A 17,132-nucleotide genomic window follows, 5' to 3' on the forward strand; every position below is an offset into this window, starting at 1 on the left:
GTAGTCCCTCCACAGCTGACATGGTGTCACATTCTTATACAATTACTATGTAACGGTGCCCCTATGATGCTGACTCAGTAAAACACTCGAGCAGGGGTCTCCAAGTCCAGTCCTCAAGAGCCGTCATCCTGCAGCTGCTTTTAGATGTATCCATACTCCAACACATCTGAAGTAAATGGTGGAATCACCTGCTCAGCCCACCATCATGTTTGGCAATGGACAGGTAATGAATGATTCACATGATCCAAGAGTATCTGAGCAGGGATGCATCTAAAAGCTTCAGGGCATAACTCTCAAGGACTGGAGAACTCTGACCTATAGCAGGAGAAAAACTAATGTTACCTTCACTTATACTTATTGTATGCAATGCATGAAAGATTTAACATCTGCAGTGTTGTACCCTCTGCAACTATTTTCATTTATACTTTCATTATTTAAGTCGATTCGTATCCTGGAGCCTTTTATGTGTAATTTATGTTTTTATGGGATATAAATATAATTTGACACAAAACATTTCCTTTAGCCACTGCTAAAAATTGTAAAGAAAAAGGAGCATTCATTTTAACTGACACATTTGCACTGATCTTTATAAATCAGGAAATCTGATTGTGTACCTCAAAGTTCTTGTCCAATTGTATAGTCAAAGCAATAGTTTTAAAAAACCACTTAAGCTGTAATTCAAGCAAGGCTGGAAAATGACCAATCTTTATATTGTCACTGTACACAGTGAGTCACATTTGAAGGCAGGTAGAACCATGATAACCTTTATAAAGGATCAGGAGACACGGAACTAAAACATGCATATTTTCTACAATCATAAACAAAAACGTAGATTTTGTTAAACACTATGTAATAAAGATTTACCTTGTCATCCACAAATACTCTAGGAGGGTCTGGTATGAAACACATGTTGAATAAGTGGAAAAGCATCTTTTCATCCATCCAACACATCTGATTTCCTCTGATTTTCCATATACTCTCACTCTTTTCCTCTTTTTCTAATGAAGATCTTCGTGAGCTCAGTATTTTACACATAGGTCAATTCACATTCTCCCTGCCTTATTGTGCTAAAGGGAACAATTCTGCTTCACTCTGTTGTCTCTTTAGCTTTTATCAGAGATTGATCTCCTCAGTAACTGGTACTTCATTTATATGCATTTCTTATGTTACTAGAAAAAAGTAAAAGTATTTTATATAAATTTTATGTAATACAACAACAGAATGAAGTGTACAATGATTGGTTTTCAATCACTTTTACCAATAGAAAGCTCAAAATGTGTTGCACCAATATACTGTATATTCTCTTCCCTTTTATTCCAATACCTCAAAAAAAAAAAACAATCTTTGTGTAATTACAGCAACGTGAGTCCTAGGCAGAGAAACAGACAAGCAGCTGATGGTAGCTCAGACCAACAGCTCAACAGATCAACATTGGCAAGGTGGGAGAATCTGTCAATATTACACCTATAAGTTGAGCATTTAGCAATTTTTAACATTAAGGACAAGTAGAAATAAGAAAGCCACAAGAAACATTTTTTGCTAATATGTGGAGGATGGTGCTCATCCCCTATTCAGAAACTTAGGGAAAAATTATCCTGTGGGAAATTGAATTAAGGTAAATAGATGACACCAGAGGAAGAAAACTAATTTCTATCCTAAAGCACCTGTAGCTGTAAATGCAGTTTTTTAAGTAATCCAAATCCAATTTACTTTCCACTTCACAAATATCAGTTTTTGTTGGTGTATATTTTGTTGGCAGCTGTGACTCAGGAGACAAGGATTTGACCTGTTGCCGGTTCAAAACCCAACTTGTCTGTTGGTGTCAGTCATTGTGTCCTTGAGCAAGACGGTTCATCCGCCTTCGCCTGCTGGTGATGGTCAGAAGGCCCAGTGGCACCAGTTGTGTGGCAGCCTTGCTTCTGTCAGTCAGAGCAGATGTGGCTACAATGTAGCTTATCACCATCAGTGTGTGAGTGAATGGGTGAATGACTGCATAGTGTAAAGTGATTTGGAGTCTTCTGAACTAGATAAAATTCAGGCCATTTATCATTATGTCACATAAATTCCCAATAACTTGTGTCAAAGTTTGTAGTTGCTACAAAACACAATGTGGAAAAGACAAGTGAAGAAACTTTAGCAAGGCACTAAATGTAAAATAAGTTATTTATTCACTTTTTTGTTTTGGTTAAGCAAAGTTTAGATGTGGCATCAAAATGAACGGTCTTAAACCTTCTTAGTCAGCTGTAAAACAAAACATCACTTACTCATCATGATCATCATCATCATCATCATCATCATCACCTTTATTAAAGACACAATCAGGTCTTTATAAAAACATTAAATTAATATCCAGCACAGGTCCAAAAGAAGCTGATACATGTTTAGTGTAATGATTTACTATGGTTATGAACATTTAAAATTTTATTTTCTAATGTTAAATATCTAACTACTAATTTAGAGATGAACTAACCTTAAATAATACGACATGTTCCCCCCCAAAAAAGGGTTGCTAAAATCCATTTCAAGTTGTATAAGATTAATTTTATTTCAGCTGTACTTCTTACAACAAACATGGCACTCTAATAAATACACCAGCCTGCTAATGTCATGTCTCTCTTATAATTTGCACTCCACCTAATAAACCAAGAGAGAATAATCTAGTTTTCCCTGCAGGGTTTGTGAGCCTGCAGCAAACTACTTTTCTAAGAATAACAGTAGCTGAGTCACTATTTTGTTTGAGCTTTTCAGATTGAAAAATCCATCTCATTAAGCCCTCTTTATGAAAAGTGCAGTTCTCCTCAGAAGTTTACTTTTCAGTTGTGAAAGCATTAACAGAAAAGTCATTTACGTGTCTTGATCTCCATCAAGAAATAAAGAACCCATTTTCTGCCCCTTATATTTTTCATAATCTTGATTCCAAATGTAGTTCTATTAAATCCTGATTTCTTTTCTCTTCTATTATTTCACATCATGACAAAAGCCTAATTTTTCTAGAGTTTTTAAACATAAAACTGTCCAAATGCATAAGAGAACCAATCCGTTGTTAAGGGCTCCCAATGCCAGCATGGGGAGTTTAGCAAGATCCCATGTTTTCTAAATGGAAAGCTTAAAATAATTCATATTTCTTTATTCAAATGTAAATTAAAAGTTTTGAAGCATGTTTTAAGATGTAATAAAAGTCACATAAGCTTTCATAGTTGATAGCCATAAATTAATCCTTCTATTGTAGTTTATTGAGTTATTGTAAATGTCTGAGCTTAATTCATGTTTTGTTGACATTGTAATTGCAAAATAGATCTCAACAAGTAATTCATATTGTCTTGTAAGCACAGCAGAATGAAACTAGTGCTTTACACTGGTGACTGTACACAAAACATGACTGCAAGAGCAAATGAGTAAATCAGAAAAATAACCCAATTTCTACAGGATATATACAATGGTCAAGTCCAGAGAGACTTCACATCAAATGCAATTTCTTACATAAACAATGCAAACTGACTCAGTCTCTTTAGGGGAGTCATATTTGGCTCACTGAACCTAAAACATGTTGTCATACATGCAAAATGTTCATACAAATGAACACAGTAATGATGTGGTGAACAATTTGTAAGTAGGCCCATTAAATTAAATTCAGTTCTGGCTCCTCTTATACTCAGACTGGCCCCGGTTAAACAACCTCATTGGCCGGCCTGGGATCTGAGTCCTGCTCATTGCAATTGTGTTCTAGGTTCTTCTGGTTCTTCCCAGGTGAGATACAGCATCATCAAAAAAACCCTCTTATCTGGATTAGCATTATGCTGAGCAACAGGCATAAAACCATCTCCAAGTTCTTGCTCAGACATGTGTCCAGAGGGAATCCCCTGCTTGTTTCCAGCACAATACAAAGGAGGAGGTCACTTTTGTAGACAACGTCCAGGATACATCTGTGTGTGGTTCCCTTGTTGCTGCTTGTGTACCTTTTCTATTGCACTTTATCCTTCCACTTAACTTTTCAAAACTATGGTTGAAAAAGGGATTCTCCTAACAACCAGCTTATTTAGCACTGAACTTTTGTGGCTTGTATCAGTGACCGGATAACTTTAATGTTTTCCTCCTGACTGTGTTAGTTTTCTGAGAAACTGAAATTCAGATTTTCATTACCCAAAAACTCTAACCATAAAATTATTATTGAAATTAACTGTCAAGGACGTTCTATTTTACTGAGATGTACTTGTCTCTTGCTTTCACCAAGACTTTCAAGTTATAGATCAGTTTTCTCCCCTTTTTAATGAGCATCTTAAAAAGGTGCTCATTTTAAGCACCCTCTTGTCTTTTCTGTTCTTTCGCACCAGCATTGAGTTAAACAGCCACGTTGGCCAACCTGGGGTCTGAGTCCTGCTCATAGCGGTAGTGGTAAACCTCCATCTGGTCTCTGCACGCCTCTCTGATGTTATTGAGCCACCGTTTGATGCCTCCCCGGTTCAGATACAGAACCATGAGGAACACCACTCCGATCAGAGCCATCACTATGCCGAGGAACACGTATGAGACTGCCTCCAGGTTCTCGTTCATACAATCCACGTCCTCTCCCCGCAGCTTCTCCACGGGGACCCCCCTCCGCGCTTCCGGCTCACTGCAAAACACCCGCTCAGCATCCTGACACTGCGATGAGTTTTTTAGCCAGTAGTAAAACACTTCCAGTTCACAGTTGCATTGAAACGGATTTAAGGCCAAGTAGACGCGTATTCGTCTCTGCTGGTACAAACTAGAAATGTTTTCTCTCCCAATGTTCTCAATTGAGTTATTTATGAGGACTAGAAAGTGCAAGTTATACATATCTAACCTTTCCATGGGTATAGACTTTAGTCGATTTCCCGCAAGCTCCAGTCTGTGGAGGTTCCGCAAACTTTGCCCGCTGAGCGCGCATGAAAGCTGCGCTGTGGCATCGGGCGAAACAGAGTAATTAAGAAAAAGAGAGCGCAACTCCGTCAGTCCATGGAAAGCCCTGGATGAGATAGTTTCCAGCTGATTATGGCTTAGGTCTAACAAATGTAAGCGGGTGAGTCCCAGGAAAGCGTACGGCTCAATAGTCTGTATCCCGTTGTAGGAAAGCGAGAGTGTCACCATTTCCAACTCGGTGCCATTGACAGTGAACGCGCCTTGAGGTAAAGTTGAAATGTTTCTACCTCTAAGTATCAAAGTGGACGTCCATGTTGGTATGTCCGAAGGTAGATCAGTTTGGCCCCCATCAGGTAAGCAGGTCACAGTCCCCGAGTCCCTGGCACAGCTGCAAGAAGACGGGCAGGCGTCATCTGTCCTGACTGGCGAAGACAATAAACACAGCAGCGCTACGTAATGCGAACCCCACTGATTCCAAACAGAGAAAACACCGCTTAAATGTTCGGCACTACGAGTTATCCACATCTTTTCATTCACTGGTTGTCTAAAAGCTTCAAATTATGACGTAAGGTCGAATCAGTCCGCGTTGAAAACGATGCGCTTCTTTCTAACAATCAGGAGATGAGGAACTGTCCACCCATTGTCACCTCGGTCTGTCTCTGGGATCTGTGCGCATCTGAGCGTTGGACAGCTGCGTGGAAAAGCTGCTGATCAGAGCTTCTTCGGCGGTATTTTTGACGTCTGTCTCACACAGAGAGAGCGAGAGCCACACACGCACCACACGGGACAGTACTTGCAGTTTCGAAAGTTTCGAAAGGGGTGGCCAGATGGGGACCATTGATAATGTTGGGTGAATGAACCTTATTAAGGTGTTGCAATACATGCATGCGCAGTGAAAGGAGTATCTGCTTCTCTATTAAAGACAACATCTGATGAATAAATAAACAAACAAACAAATAAACAAATAAATAAATAAATAAATAAATAAATAAGTGAATCTTGTCTTCTCCTCTCGCCTTTTATTTGTACACCCTTTGGATGAATGCAAGCGACCCCCAAAAACTAATGTAGTGCTTTTGGATTATAATAATTTGCTTAAAAATTTCTAATAAAATTAGTCTTAAGTGAGTTAACTATTTTAGTGGGATTTTTTTTTTGTAATAGCCCAACACAAAGTAGGACATAGTAGTGAAGTAACAGGACAAGGGTACATGCTTTTTACAATATATTATACAAAAAAATATCTGTGTTAGTGCATTTGTGCTCATCTTTGCTCTAATACTTGACATGTCCAGGTCAAATATTGCTTTTGTATGCAGTTTAATTAGTAAATAATTTATTCTGAGTATAAATGCAGCTGTTCTATAAACCTCTAACAGCTTTGAAGAATTCATGATGAACCAACAGACTAGTCAAGTCATAGATAAAGTTGCATAAAAGTTTCCAGCAGGGCTAGGTCCTAAAACAGCATCACAAATTTTGAATATCAGTTTGACACAACTGCAAAACTGCCAAGGTTTGGCAATTCACCTAAACTGACTAGCTGTCAATCAAGCAGCTGCAGGGCTCATTATGACTCTGGAGGAGGTGCTGAGGTCCATTGCTCAGGTATTTGTCCACACCTGACCTGAAAAGAAAGCTACCATTGAGGAAAAAAAGTCATTAGAAGTGCCATTCTGAGTTTTTCACAAAAGTCATGTGGGAATATACATGGACTGATTTGCAATTAAATGTGATTTTTTTTCTCTAACCTTCATAATAATATACATTCAAAAACCCATCAGAAAAATAGAAAAAAAATATACCTAATCTAATGCAGCTTTAAGATGGCCAAAAAAATAATGCTATTTGTTTAATGTTAAACTACATTGTGTTTAACAAATTGCATCAACACATTCAGTAATATTCTGTTTCACAATCTATTACTGAGTACTGCTGCACTCCCCGGGTTCTTGGTTTGCTGATCATTTTATTGTAGAGCTCCTGGCCCAAGTCACATTAATTAGAAGTAATGTAAGGGCTGTTTTGTTGATTACAGATTACTAGCTGTAATTAAATACAGGCAGTGAAGCCTGTTAAATAATAATGTCTTGATCAACTTGCCTTCAGTTTCAGATAAAAACAACATGACCATCTGGAGAGCTGATCACACTCTTTACATCTCTGGCAAACAAGAATCTACTTTCAGATCAAAATAATGCAGCACAACAGGAGTCTACAAGATGGCTTCTGCAGGTTTTAGATGCATGCTTATTCAAACGTAAATCAAATGGATGGGTCTTACTAGGCCTTAGCCAAACTGGATGCCAAGAGGTAATTCAGTGATTTGAATAATCTGTGTTGGAACAGAAATGCATCACAAACCACTGAATTAAAACAAGGAGAATGAGCAGCATTGTTTTGGAGGGAGATGTATGAGAATTATTAAAGAATATAGATTGGAAATGAAGGTAGATTGCTGACCTTGTACGCCTCTTCAAATATATTTCACAGCAGGCAGTTTAGTTTGAAATATTGAGGAGAAAGAGACTTTCAGGACCAAGGTCAGCTCCACAATACATTTATGAAAACAAATCTAGTTTAACAGCAAAAAACACACATCCAAAATATCAAACAGGCACTGAAATGAAAAAGACAAAGACAAAATAGTTGAAGTCAACCTGTCATTCAGGACCATGGAGAGCAGAAACAGTATGCAGCCTTCAACTCATTTGAATAGCCTACTTTGTAACACTATTATTCTTGGATAATTCTGCATCTCATAACAAAGGCCACATCCATTTCTATCTTTTTTCTTTCTTTTTTGCAAAAAGTACTATATTTTATTATCTTTGTGACATGGGTTGAAATGATTAAACAATATTCAGATCATAATGCTGATGGGATGATTTTGTTCAGAAGGCACATTGAAGTCGATCAAACATTATGAGAGGATGGATTTGAAAAAGAAAAACTATGTTGGAGGCTGCAAAATACTTGAGACTCAGGCAGAGGTCCATCGAGACAACAAGCATCTGAGATTCAAATAGCAGCACAATGGGATAATTTCCATAAAACATTTTTCTCTTCTTCATGTGTTTCTTTCTTTAAGACGAAAGTATAAAATACTTGGAAAAAGGCTTTCTGTATAAATGCTGCACTTTTAAGATTTTTTTTCTGGAAAATAAATCAATATTCCTCTTCATAGTTCTGCACTACTTTGAGTTGGTCTACTTCAATAAAGCCCATAAAATACATTAAATGTTATGGTTAAATTGTAACAAAATGGAACGAGTTCAAGGGAAATTTTGCCTTTGTAAAAATAATGTGCAATACCATGGACTATGTTATTGTACAAGTAAGTTGGAATTGGTTTCATTCCCTTTCACCTAAAAAAGTAAAGCTAAAAATGCAATCAAAAATAGAGACAAATTATGTGATAGAAAAAGTGAGCTCGATATTGATAGTTTACATATTTTTAAAACTGGTTTCAAACTGGTTAAATCACTGAGTCAAGAAAGAAATGGACATGACTGATTAAGGTTGGAGTGTAAATATAGGCACAGGCAGAGACATAAAACATAAGATTTAGACACAGAAAGACAACAAATGTGCAAATAATAGAAAGTGAGCTCACTGCTGGTGCTCCTGATAAGTCGAAAGAGCTATATTAACGTCAATATTTATTTCTCCAGACAAACAAGGACACCAGCTCGGTCATGCTCTTCTCTTCGCAGGACCCCGGAGCTTACTTGATGGACGGTGGCTCTATCTTCCTGCACAGAGAGCTAATTTAGAGATGGCTGCTTAACACCGGCTGCTGCTGATATTGTCACAGTGCCCTCTGTGGGGCCTTCAATTTGACAGGGAATCTCAAAATTGATTTACCTCAGGCTACTCATCCCTATCTCCTGACTACAGTGATAACCCGGGTGTATGTGTGTGTATCTGTTCCCTGTTATGTGGATGACCCGGTTACTAATGACATTGTGAGTCAAGTTTCCTTCCCATCTGAAAGCCTCAGTTTGTTCATAGTTGCTTTAATGCTAAATGAGAGGAGACACAGTGGCTCTGCAAACATATAATACAATATAATAAATTTGATTACATGAATGCACAATAGATGAATGCACATCACAACTCCTCAATCCTCCTTCAATGTGGGGCCAACTAATAGAGGTTTTATAGAATCTAATATGTAAAGTAAGGATATCAACACAGAAGAGAGTAATGCCAATATATCAGAGATAGCCAATATAAATTTTAATATAATAGTTTTTATGCTCAAATACTGTGTTGAAGTTTCAACTGGTCTTCATAGATATCTCTTCTGGTATTGCAATTTCCTCTTAGATTAGCTTTTGTACACATTGTTTTAAAAAATGAATAAAGACGAAAAGAGGGAAACAAGTGTCAAGACTGCAAGATGAAACAAGCAATGTTTCATCTTTAAAATAAAGTAAGTAAAATATGAACCTCACAGATGCTTCATTGTTTGGTTGATTATAAACTGTTATGTCTGTTTCAGAATCATGTTGGTGATGGTAAATTACCTTTAATATGTAGGGAAATAGGATGTTTCTGTCATGATCTTGGGTTATTTGAATCAGTTTTGGGTTTTGTTTATTCTTTCTTTGATTAGATCAGCCTTGTTTCTGTTTATTTTAGTTTAGTTCTCCTTAGTGATTATAGTTTATTTATTGTCTCTAGTTAATGTTAATCTTATTTTATTATATTTCATTCTTATTCTTTAATGTTAGATTTAATTCCTACTCCCCTGTGTTTTCTCCCTCGACCCCTGTGCCACTTTCTCTCTCTCTCCCTCTTCTCAGTCTTCCTTCTGCTCTCTCCCAACACACCTGCAATTAGTATCTATCAGCTCATGTCCATTTTTCCAGCTTTCATTCTCCCACTACTTACACACCCTTTCTCTCTCACTCATTGTTGGTTCCTCTCGTCAACTCCCGTCATTTCCTTTCTGTCATTTTCCCCCTGGATTTCTGTTTTTGTTTTGGCTCCCTATGTTCCCTGTGTTTTTTTCATAGTCTTTTCATTAAAACATCCTTCACCAACAAGCTGCTTCTGTCTCTCTGAATTTGGACCCTTTATCAACCACCCTGCAACATGACAGTTTCCATCATGGATGTGTGGGTGAAAGATCTGCACCAAATCCATAAATCCATTAAGAATCAAAATCTCTGGGGAATGTTTTCAACTCCTTGTTGCATTCGCTCAAGAAAGAATTACACAAGACCGTCAAACTCAATATCTCTTCTGTTTCTTTACAGAAATTTCTAAATTTTTAAGTATATTCATACTGATATGACCTGTACTTGTGAGACAGCTCATAAAAAGTCTTGTGTATCTGTTTGTACTGCAGTATGGATGTTTGAGCACACAATTACCTATAGATAAGCAGTCTTGGCATGCAGTCTCAGGACACTGCAGTAACTGCCAAGTGTGCATTTTACTCATAATAGAATCCATCAGACCTTCCATTAAACTCTTGAGGAAGAAGTGTTGGGTGTGTAAGCAGGTGGAGATCAGTGTTAATCTATCCTGCCTTAAAGTAAAGATGGGGATACATGACCCACCTTCCTCCTATATCAAATGCAGAGCACAGCTCTACAGTCTGCTTCACCTGCCCTTCAATCCGTCCATCTGTCTGTCAGCAGACCTGCGCCTCAAACTGTACGCCACCAACCAATGAATAAGAGATGAGAGAGGAGGAGAACAGGGATGAAGGCAGAAGTGAAGAAGAAGAGCTCTGGAGTAGACGGGGGTGTAAATAGATCTTGAGAAGCTGGTGTCAGCTGTCCCTGGACCATTAATTAGTCATTTAGGCTGGTAATGGACTGAGCCAGAACCAGACAGATGCAACTGACCCAACAAAGCCAAAATCACTCTGTCACATGACTTAGCTGTAGCTGCTGATCACTGTGTGTGTCAAGGGTGAAAGATTATGATGATTGCTGACTTTATAATGTTGAAAAAAATCAGACTACACAGGCTTTAAGAGATGGTGTATAATACTGACATGTTATCTCACTGAGGGATTAAGCTATTAAACAACTTTGCAGATATTTAGCATGTTGCTAGAATCACATGTGGGTAGATTAAGTGAATTAGGGAATTAAAATCTTTGACTATGACAACAAACTACTGAGAAGTTGTAAAGTTATTTACAGATCTGCCACTTTGTGTCAAAATATCTTTAGGTAAGATGCCAATTCAGGTTGAATTAGGTTTACTTGTTTCCATAGCTAACATTCTTCTGCAGCAAGATATCACATGCAGTTTGACGCTAGATTATAAATCTGACCATTATTACAAAAATAATGTAGAAATACAGTCACTTGAAAAGTATTCACATCACCTGAACTGTTTTCATTGCTTTTCACATTACAAAGTAGCTGAAAGCTAAAATGAAGCTTTGTTGAAAGAAGTCAGATTATGACTTTATCACAAGCCATGAAAGGGACACAGCAAACATTTGGCAGAAAGTGCTTTGGTCAAATAACAACAAATAAAACTTGTTCTGGTCTACTTTGTCTACAATTTGCCTATAAGTGCAGAACACTCGCTTTGTACATTAAATGCCATTGATTAATAAACATTATTTAATTACAATTATATAACAGCTTATTTATAAAGCCACCAGCTCTACTGCAAGTTGAAAAGGAAGCCTGCCTTCAAATCTTGTGCTCATATAGTCATGTCTTTTTGAGTAGGCACTTTTATGTGTTAGCTATACATGTCCCACAACATTTAAAGTTTGATGAATGAATGCAATCCAATCTGAAAATGAATAGTTTAGAGAGTATTCAAGACCAATTAGTTGCCATTTGACAATCATTTGATTCAGTCACTTGACCTCTCAAGAAGATATTAAGGTTGAGTTACAAAGTGCCTCACAGATACCCAATAACCTTTCAGAGATGCCATAAAATAACTTTTCTCAAAATTGTTCTTTACTTTAATCATGTTTTTATTTTTGTAACTGTTTTATATGAGCTGTACTTCTTTATAAGCCTATTATATCTACTTTTACTTGGTATTATTACATATGACCGATTCCTCCAGCAGCACTCAGGATAGGTTTACCCCTCATTATGTTCCATGGTGATCATTGCTTTTCTAACGAGTGTGCGACAAACAGACGATATGGATACTCGGCGTCTCCTGTCTCTGTTTAGATTGAATTACAAAACGCTTGATATCTGATGTTCAACTGACCACAGTGTATCCTTCTGGCTGACAGCAACTGATGACACCGAAGCTCCCATGGTGGCTAAAGGCTCTGCTGTTGAGGGGTGAAATGTATCAGTGGCACCTTGGAAAGTGAATCAGTTGTCTGACTCAGGAGAAGACAGTGGACTGCTGCCAGTCTTGTTAGAAAGGGTTAATCAGTCAAAGTGCACATTCTTTCCGCTTCTGACTTATTGCTGGAGCTTAACAATTTTCTGTCTTTTGATCTGGTATAATTCTTTTCAAACACACTTCTGGAAAGTAGATTTTGGTATTTGATACATAATTTAGTTGTGGGATGGAGACGGAGCTTACGTGGAGTTATAGTCGAGGTCAGAGTTTGAACTTGGGTTTGGTTAAAGCTTCAAGTTTCCACAGTTCGCAGATGTCATAAGATACTCAAGTGACCTCATGGTAAATCTTAGTCAGCACCTAAAAGTCAGCACTTATTTATTTAAATATAGTAAACAACAGTAAATAAAGGGAAGAGTGAAGTCCTTGTTGGCCACTATCTCCCAATAAATCCTCCCTTGTCATCTGGCAGTCCTGAAGGGAAAATGTAAACGCTGATATTTATTCATAGCATGGATGGGCAGTCAAACTCATAGCTTCTTCCATACATCAGCAGCCAGACTGCTCGTCACATCCACCTACTGTCAGGGTGAACTTTCCAGGGTGAACTGCTGCTGCTTTCTGCACGGTGCAGGCAGCAGCACACCGCATGATGGACAGGCCAGAGTCCAGCACTATGTCCTCTAAGTTGTTCAATTATTAATATCATATATAGCTGGGATTTGATGTTAGACTTCAAAGATTTTAAACCCAAAATACAATAAAGGATTTTTAAAAAGTAGTTTATGCACTACATATGAACAACAATAAACTTCAGGAATTCGTTTATTCAATAAATGAAGTTGTGTTACTACACATCACTTGTTCAAGACAACATCTTGTTATTTTGAAAAGGACTTAATTGGTCTATAGGAATTAGCAAAGCAATTTGGAAATGTTAATTTAACATTTATCCTTTAGCTTATTGTTTAAATTGAAATCGGGTAAATCAGGTTATCTGTCAGGCCAGTAAGTTTATACAAAATGACTCTATGGTCAATCTATGCATCAGACTTTAAGTACTATAAAGACTCCCCTCACCCTCATCATAAATTGTTATGGTTTCTGCCATCCAGCAGGAGAAAAGTTGAAGAAAAGCTTTTATAGCTGCTGCAACTTTTTTAAAACTGAAAAATACTGAAATAATCCTGAATTATGTTTGGCTTTCATCAAACTTTCTGAGAACACTGCCTTTTTTCTATTTTTTTTTTTTTTGCTTTTGTTTTGGGACATGAATGATTATGCGGAATCATGTATTTAATTTATTTTAACTTTCTGCTTTGTACATTTTGTTGGACTTAGCGTTGCTTTCATCACTTTGTGGCCTGAATTTTTGAGGTTCTTGTGCTTCATTTTACATTCTTATGTTTTAATGTCTTTGCTCATGCCTGTGCTCAGTTTGTGTTTGTAATTGTCTCTGTGTACGTTCATTTTGTGTTCCAGCAGGTACGCTCCATCATCAGCTTCCTGCCCTCCAGCTGATTCCACTCAGTTTCACCTGTTGCTCTTTCCAATATTCACTCTCCTCAATAGTTCAGTCAGCTACTGTCAGGTCCTCCTCTGAAATCCTTCGTTTATCATAAGCTCCTTGCTTACATTGCCTGTTAAGTTTCTTTATGCTTCATATACAGTATATCTCAATATGTTTCATTTTGTTTTCTGCTCTGTATTTCCTCTGTATGTTTCTTTAGACTCTGCTAAAGCAATTTTTTCACCTTCAAGCTGTTGCTGCCTACCTCCTGTCTGCACTTTGGTTATTTACAGTGACACAATATGCTACACAATTCTTCTTGTTGGTGTATGCACAAAAGGAAACCTGTCTACAGTAAGTTGTCTTCTGGTTCTTAAGATGAGAAATGTTACATAATTTAAATGCATTTATCTTTAGGATGAGGATCAGAGGAAAGGGTCAGGGTTTGATTTAAACATTGGGTTTAAATCTAGGTTTGTGATTAGGTCATAAAAGAAAGACTAAATGTTTATTAACCACATTAACAAGTTTCTGAAGAATTTTGTTGACAGCAGTTAACTACAAATGTATGTATCTTAAGTCCATATTTTAAAATGACCAATTACTATTCTGATAAGAAAGTTCTTAATAAAAGAGCACTGCTTTCTGGAATGCTGTAGGCTGATCATTTTTTGAGCAGAATGTCCTCCAGAAACTGTAGGAGACTTCTGAGTAGATTTTCAGTTAATCTTCACTCTTAAAGGTCAAACTAGCTTATAGCTAATGACAATGGCCTACCCCATTACCCATCCTCCTTCTGGCTGCTGCATGACAGTAATTGATGACTTGTGTCTATAAGTGATCCACTACTGCTTATTCGTCAAGATGCCCTCTCATTTTGTTGGCCCATAAAATCCCTGAGAAATGTACTGCATCTTCATGTATTCCTTGGTCCACAGCTTTTGAATTTTAATCAGCAGTGGTCATATCTCAGCTTTCTTTATCTTTTATATTTCTCTGAGCACTTGACAGCTTGTACAGGTCTGAAATATGGCATGGTGAAATATTATAGTTTGATGATTTCTGTGAGTCTCTGCTGACTAGTAGTTAGCACAAGTTATATCTATATAGTTATATTTACATTCATTCTTTGGTCAGTGAGTTAATATTGTCACAAAATTAAATGAAGTCTTCTAAAAAAGGGTTTTGTCTTTATTGTCTTTAATTTGATCATTTTTATGCAGTTGAGTTGGAAAGATAAAATCAAAAAATAATCCATTTTGGACTGTCTAGTGCAACAATTGTTGCCTCACTAAAAAGTCTTAGTCCCACTCCATAGTGAAGCTTTAGAGTTTAAATGTTCATCTCTAGACTTGGTTCTTGTCAGTCATGTATGGAAGTTGGAGGGTAGGAACAATTCTGTGATGTCTTGTGCCAGTGAGACTTTAAAGGTGGTGCACAAGACTTTAGTACTATGGCTGCAGAATTAGACAACTTGTTCAGTCCTAGAAGACAAATCATCTGTTTTCTCCACACAACAATATGTTCTAACAAACTCAAGCATTCATAAAGATAGACTAGAACGTACATAACAAGAATGATAAAAAATCCTTACAAATAAATAATCATTAATATTTAAAAAACAAAATTAACCCAAGTATTAATTGTTTAGAAAACCTGGTTTGCAATATTACTTTTAACCATTAATTTTTAGATTAAAAATATTAATACATTATTTTTGGGTCAAACTCAAACACGTTCTTGAAGCAGGCCTTTGATTAGCACAATAACCCAAACTGTTTTGTTTTTTACGGCAGCAGTTTTTAAGCTTTATGACTGCCGATTCAAGCTTCCCCAAACAATGTCCCCAAAACCTAGAAGCACATACCACACTCTTATTGCAAAATAAGAGAGAGAAACGGCCCCTCATAGAAAAGCAATAAGAGATCACATTACACTGCAAGAAGAGGAGAATAGTGAAAAAGAAGCATGAGCAGTCATGGAGCTAAATGGCTTCTTTATCCATCCATGTTTCTTCTCACATGAGACAGTTGAACAAAAAAAAGGACATAATGTGACATTTATTACAGTGAAAATAAATTATAGAGGAAGGGTCATTACCGTCTGGAGAGTTTTGAGAAAAATGAATCTATTCTTAGCTTTTACCCACATAATGAGATATGCCTGCAGTTTCCTATTAAGAAGTTTCAGAAGACCAAGCTTGGCCCTGGTGAATAATCTTCCATCAATCAGACAAAAAAGTACAAACATTACTCCTATTTAAATGGAGGTGTGCTACATGAATAAACATTTGTGGATGTTTTTGCAAGAAAATGCTAACAATTAATATCCCAGGTATCACAGAAGGCAAGCTGGCACCACAGAATGTACACAAAGTAAACAAATTATGCCCATTTCCCCGAAGCAAGTTTCCTCCTCAATATTGTTTGTTTACCCATTGGACGTTTAAAATATGCCACCTGGGTTTTTGCTTCCTGAAGGTGCATGAATAATTCCAGCAAAAACAATATCCTGCTTCTATAAGAGCTAGCTTCAGCTTTCAAGGACAAATATGTGGTACAGTAATGTTTTTTTTTCTGTTTTATTTGCGAATACCCCTTTAAATCAAAACTAACACTTATCCCCTCCACCAAGTACATATGCAGAGAGGTGCAACATACATTGGCTCTTGGTCAGCTCTCATAATGCTTTGTAATAAACAGAAAATAACACAATTGATACTGAGATTGTTTCTTTTTGCTAAATTCAAGTAATTGGTTCAGCCATAACATGGTATTAAGTTACCAAACATGATAAGCTGGTCGGAAATTGAAACAAATTAATTAGGTTTTTACTCTGCACTTTATCACCTACCTTAAGTTAGATCACTCTCATACTAACAGTACTACCAGGCTCCTTACAGCCATAACTGATGCCTGACAGACCATCACTTATATCTTCAGGGTCACACCACCTGGTGTTTGAGGTGTCAGTCATTCTCCAACTCTGCGTGTTTCACACTGCTTACTCATAGATGTGTGATGGTGTTCCAGCAAGGTGAGCCGGCTGTTCAGGAAAATAATTGGCAATGCCTTTGCTGTCCAGTTCCCTCACCTTGCCCAGTGTACACATTTCTCAAGCACACATGCCAAATTTAGCTCATCTCTCTGCAGCCCTCAAATTTAGAAGCTGCCATTCTCATTCAACACTTAACCCCCTCATTTTTCTCTATATATATTTTTAACAATGATCTATAGGGTTTCGCTGAAGTCTGCAAGTACAATAAATGATGGCTGTTTCTAAATTTTCTCCAGGAGAGATTGTGTTTACCATCTAACCCTGATTCAGACTTGGATTAATTACCAGCCATTTTTATAATAGTTGGTAACAACGGTCTGTCCTGGACAGTAGTGGAGATTTTATTTTTACATGAGCCCAGATGCATTACCATCCTCTGCATCATGTA

The 17,132-nt window shown here is 37.2% G+C and overlaps 1 protein-coding gene across 1 annotated transcript; it reads right to left on the minus strand.

Moving 5' to 3' along the window:
* Positions 1–2,149: 2,149 nt before the first annotated feature.
* tpbgl (trophoblast glycoprotein like) lies at positions 2,150–5,670 on the minus strand. The gene has a single exon (XM_028030522.1). It carries the CDS (start codon positions 5,401–5,403, stop codon positions 4,339–4,341), a length of 1,065 nt encoding a protein of 354 aa, XP_027886323.1. The 5' UTR covers positions 5,404–5,670; the 3' UTR covers positions 2,150–4,338.
* Between the last annotated feature and the right edge of the window lie 11,462 nt (positions 5,671–17,132).

This window comes from Xiphophorus couchianus, chromosome 11 (assembly GCF_001444195.1).
Source record: "Xiphophorus couchianus chromosome 11, X_couchianus-1.0, whole genome shotgun sequence".
NCBI lineage: Eukaryota > Metazoa > Chordata > Actinopteri > Cyprinodontiformes > Poeciliidae > Xiphophorus > Xiphophorus couchianus.

Bases quoted from the DNA above. Each gene is read 5' to 3' on its own strand.
- tpbgl (XM_028030522.1), bottom strand. From the start codon at position 5,403: ATGTGGATAACTCGTAGTGCCGAACATTTAAGCGGTGTTTTCTCTGTT.